This window comes from Aplysia californica, unplaced genomic scaffold (assembly GCF_000002075.1).
Source record: "Aplysia californica isolate F4 #8 unplaced genomic scaffold, AplCal3.0 scaffold00025, whole genome shotgun sequence".
In the NCBI taxonomy this organism is placed as follows: Eukaryota; Metazoa; Mollusca; class Gastropoda; order Aplysiida; family Aplysiidae; genus Aplysia; species Aplysia californica.
In genome coordinates this window covers 676817-682326 of record NW_004797295.1, presented here as the reverse complement: position 1 = coordinate 682326, position 5510 = coordinate 676817, and the positions used below count along the sequence as shown (strand labels likewise).

General features: G+C 39.6%; 1 protein-coding gene across 1 annotated transcript in view; it reads left to right on the top strand.

Moving 5' to 3' along the window:
- The window catches only part of LOC101862923 (cell wall protein DAN4-like), a 6446-nt gene extending 1606 nt beyond the window's left edge, over positions 1-4840 (top strand). Inside the window, exons 2-3 of the mRNA XM_005091097.1 lie at positions 2350-3158; positions 4826-4840. Of these exons, the coding sequence (XP_005091154.1) occupies positions 2350-3158; positions 4826-4840 (824 nt within the window). The remainder of the gene's footprint in view (positions 1-2349; positions 3159-4825) is intronic.
- The last annotated feature ends 670 nt before the right edge of the window (positions 4841-5510 follow it).

Below are 5510 nucleotides of genomic sequence, written 5' to 3'. Positions count from 1 at the left end.
CACACACACACACACACACACACAACACTCACACACAAATATCAATACATTGTAGGTCTATCCAAACGCATGTGAACAAACAGATTTCTAAAAAAAACAACCATATAACTTGGGAACGGAAAAGATCTTGTGATTGTGAATTGTGGCATTATGAAGAACAGGTTCCTGATTCATACTCATATGCTGAATACAATGAATGCCAGCTATGTTTAATTTAAATCTATTTGTGGACTTATGAAATCTTTAAAGATGCAATCACAAACAAACTTTTAGCCACAAATCGAGATTTGAATTTAGGATTTGACTTTTCAGGGAAAAAGATTGCAACATTTGAGGTCCATTGAACTACTTTTCACAGTAATATTATGTGTTTTCAAATACAGCCCTAATACCATTCCCATAGCTCCTAGAGTCTTGTAGCAAGCATATCTAGGAAGATCAACCGTTTTCCATAGACCAAACGAACAATTTTCATGGACGTTCATGTTAGACGAGGGTCTTACAGAATGTTCATTCTACTAATAACACATCATGCCATACTTGTACTAATGGGTAAGATTGGCTTGTTCACTTCAAACACAAAGCAGCGCTATCCCTTTTCTTTAAGGGCATTCTATGTTTTTTCTGATTTATTGAGAAGAAAACTTTCCATTCATGAATCGTTTCGCCTATGCTCGCCTCACACTAGTTATGAGTCCTCCACATCTCTTCACAGAGAATCCAACCTTCTGCTCAATGTGCAACCAAATACACCAGAAGCATTCATTTTAGTCATGATGTCATCAGTTTCGAAAGATGACATCGATCTTGTGGAAGTTGCAGTTATTTGCAGGCTCCTACTTCAGTTTCAAAGGACTTTCAGTTTTAGGCTATATAATGAACAAACGGGAATGACACCACAAATGCGAGTGGTGTATCATCTGTATGTGTAAGTGGTATTTCTTGAAATTAAAAGGTAAGTACTCAATTTGTAACCATTAATCTCCAGATTATGTATATATAGCCTATATATTGCAGCATATTACAAAGCATTTATTTGCTTGTGTTTTAAGCACCCTGGTTTATTTTACCATTCATGGTGTTAATATTGTCTTGATGTTTATGTGATGAATAGAAAATTACTCATTTGCAACATGCAGACGAAAACAAAAAGACAGTTGAATTGCATGAAAACCTGTTATATTTAGTGCTCAAAGTTCGACCAACAGACACAAACTACCATTCATAATTTTCTGAACATGTGATGCTTGAGCCATACCTGTATTAATCCCTTTCCACTCCATGTGCAAGTTACCCGAGTAAGGTGCACGAGTATAGAGATCGTGAGCCAGCATCTAGATCCTAAAGCTTTTAGTTTTAGCGCCAAGCCCTGTTATAAAATGTCCTTTCTCTGCCGTAGATCTCGTATTTTTGGTTGTTCACAATTTTTTTTTCTTCCAAACAGATTGAGACGTTTGTGAAAGAAGCCACTGTACGCTTTCAATGAAGAGTCTTGGTAATGGCCTTTATGTAGGTCCTGACAGTGATGATGCATGCCTTGCCCACGTCCAAAACACCTGCAGTGTCCCTTCCCTACCATATTATTCGTCGACGTTACAAGTTTGCCGGATAATCTGGCTTTTTTGTTGATTTTTGTTTGTTTATTTTAGTTTTGCTTTTGTTTTTATTTTATTGAATAAACTTCTTGATTTACACCATCACTGTTTGTTGAAACATTTGTTTTTCCCCGATAATTTTACCTAGATGTTCTGTTATGAACAGAAGAATAGGGCTTACCACCTGTAATTAGACTATTCCCCTTGTATTGGAAGAGAATGTTTTTTTTACATCAAGATGTGACACACGCATTGAGTGTTTCCAAAGCATTATTTTTAGCCTTTTTATTTTACTCTTATGAAAAAGTCAACTTCCTTTCTTTTGTTTACAAAATTGTTCCGATTCTTTTGTGATGTTGCCTACGCTGATGTCTTTGTCCTTTCTATGTATTCTCCGTCCGATATTTTTATAAAAAAAACCTTCCCCATGTAGATATATTTTTTGCAAAAGAAAGCATTCCAAGTCGTAGGTATCGGTTATGCTATTTTTTCTGACATTCTATTTGTTGGTTGGGTTTGGGATTTAAATTTTTTTTTTTTGGGGGGGGGGGGGGGGAGTGTTGTTGTTTTTCTCTATATTGTAACCCTTGATTTTCCCAGGTTTTAGCCAGAAACTCTGACAAACCTAAACAAAGTAGGAATCCAGTTTATGATGTCGTATCATTTCGATGCCTTTGCATTCGTCATTGTGAGAAAAATATTTCCAAACCGATGAATAAAGTGATATATCATGGGTTTTTTTTCCTAACTCTAGTTCACGACAGCAAAGGGCAGAGCTCCACAGAAGCGACCACTGCAGTCACCGCGACTGCCTCCACCAGCACAGCCTCAGCCACAGCCTCGTCTACAGCCTCAGCCACGAGCTCAGCGACGTCTACTTCCGCCCCACAGCCTACGTCAACTGACGTCACGGTCGGAATCTCAACAGATTCTACTTCTGCAAGCCCCACTGGCGCCACAGCTTCTACCACAAGCGGTCCCACACCCACAGCTTCAGCTGACAGCACAACAACATCATCACCTACGGCCACGTCGATAGCAACATCCGCAACAGCATCCACGTCTCAGACGGCGGCGCCCACTTCGACAACCGCTGGTCCTGTCATCCCTGGAGGTCCTGACACACCAAACACCAACACCCAGCCTGACACTGTACACGTTACCACCACTACTACGGCGGCACCAACCACTACTGCCGCACCCACCACAACCACGGCAGTTGCAGAAGTACCAACAACAACAACCAGCGCTCCTGTTGTGAGCACTCCCAGGCAGCAGCAAGACCCAGGCCCCAGCACCGGCGCCGGGACCTCCAACCCTTACACTGGAGGCCGGTACAGTCAGAGACCAGCCCCGATTCAGCTAACTCCTCAACAAAGAATGATGTCGAGTTTCCCGTTCCTCTTCTACGGACAAGATATTTTCCCCTACATGTACTTCCTAAACGACCAGGCTCAAAATCGTGGACAAGGGTCGAGGTCTTCAGTTGCCAACAGCGTCGCTCCTCTTTATGCCGCAGGGATGGATATGGACGCTCTTTTTCCGTACTACTACCTCAACCGTGTAAATGCAAATAGAAATGTCTATTCTAACAGCATGTATCCCTCCCAACAACAGCAACCACAGCAGCAACAGTGGCAGCAGCAACCGTGGCAACAACCGCAGCAACAACAGCAGCAACAGCAACAACAGCAGCAACAGCAGCAACAGCAGCAACAGCAGCAACAGCAGCAACAGCAGCAACAGCAGCAACAGCAGCAACAGCAGCAACAGCAGCAACAGCAGCAACAGCAGCAACAGCAGCAACAGCAGCAACAGCAGCAACAGCAGCAACAAAGATACCAAAGTCAAAATCAGAACTATAGCCAAAATCGAAATAACTATCAAAATACTTTGGCAAACTTGTTTTGGTTTGGAGAATTTTGAACGCAATACTCTATTCAACTGGTTAAAAGTAACGTATTACATGTAATAAGGTTACGACCACCGATAGCAAAGAAACTCTTCATTTGAGTTGCTTTGTGATTCGAATCAACAAGATTGTAGCGAAACATGCAGTCTTGTAAGTCACTTTTAAAAGGTTACTGCGGTCTCAAATTACCGGTACGTTCTTTGAACAAACTTTTTAAAATGCTTATTAGTATTAGATCTACCCCGGGACTGTGTGCCCATCACTTGACAGGTAACCCACAGCTGTTGTCTTTTCCTATTTCCTGATTCGTAGAGACCGTCATGTTTGCCGATCTGTCCGTTCTCTAAATATGGTATTTAGATACGAGTCATGATAACTGGACCACGGTTTTCTAGTCAGAGGAGTCTCTTTCCTAAACATGGCTTTGTGGTAGGTGTTGACGAGAACTTCAAAGTATGATGTGTCTTATTTTGTTGATTACATCGTATTAAAACAGACCAAATTAATAATACAAAGTGGATTAAGTCCTTGTGAATGACCGGAAACGGGCTAGTGTTTGTATTACTGCAGACACTTGGACAAGAACAATTACGTGTACATGTTTATGTCTTGCCTCTTCGTATTATGAATTTCTTTTATTGCTCCTGAAGGTTCAAACAATTTAATTAACACTGTACATGTATCAGGAACCGCAGTCTGAAATAGCATTTCTGATAAAGTTTACAGAGGTTTCCATAATAAGAAATTGCGCTGGTAATTTGCCAGTAAAATGTATTTCACTATTTTCAGCTTTTTGAATGTCATTAAATTTGTTTAAATATATGGTGTTTTTCGTCAGGCAAGACTACCAACCCGGTTTAAGGAAAACAAGAAACACAAAAACGAACGTTTATTTAAGTCATTCCGCTTATCATAAAAACTATTACTTTGATTTCCATTGAAAAAGAAAACAGGTTGAGGGAACAATGCACTAACGGCTTTAAAGTCCCTTTTATTGGCATATATTTGTTTAGATCTGTTATACTTTACGGCTTGATGTCTGTTTTTCTTTTCTTTTTCTTTTTTTTTATTTATTCATTTACCTTTTTTTTTTGGACCGGTAGGAATATTTCGACTTGCCAGTTTGTTTTCCTTTAACAATTTATAGTTCATCATAATGCTATTAAGCTTTTCTCTATTTTGTGTCTGTTTTAATCTTTCGTTGACTGTTTTGTATCGTCGCTTTTATTAGTGTTGTTTATGCTGCTGCTGCTGCTGTTTATAGTGGATTTTTTCAAAAATCGGTGTTGCTTTTTTGTGTTCTTTCGTGTGTTGTTAGATTGGAGATAAGTGAAAGATATCTGAAAAGGTTGGGAGGGGGGGGGGGGGCATGGGGTTTGGCCAAAGGCTAAAGAGCGAGGACGAAGAGATTTTTTGCAGAAAAAAAAATCAACAGATTGAAAGAGAAAAGAATAGTACGTCATTTATGAGCCCACTGACCATACTAACGCTGGAAATGACGAAGCGAGAAAGGTTTCTTTGTTGTTAGAATGAATGATGTTGGGCTTTATATAATTGTCAATGAAATCTCTGTGGCACTTTGTCGTCATCGACTCGTGTATCATAACGATTAACTTTACACATTTGTTTTTTTACACCGCTTATTTATTTACACTTTTTATAATCGCATTGGGTTTTTTTGTGTTGTTTTGTTTGTTTCTGCTCAAAATAAAACAATCTTCTATGCAATGCATTCTTTTATTCTCCATTGTTTTTGTCTGCTTGTTTGTTTTTGTTTTTTGTTTGTTTTTTATTTGTTTGTTTGTTGGTGTGGGTGTTTGTTTGTTTGTCTATTTGTTTGTGTGTGTGTGTGTGTGTGTGTGTGTGTGTGTGTGTGTGTGTGTGTGTGTGTGTGTGTGTGTATTTTCTTTTGTGAGTATGTATCTGAGCTGTTACTGTTACCAATAGGTTCATCATTCCTGGGGTCGTGTACTGGGACATACACTCAGGTGTAAAGGGTTCTC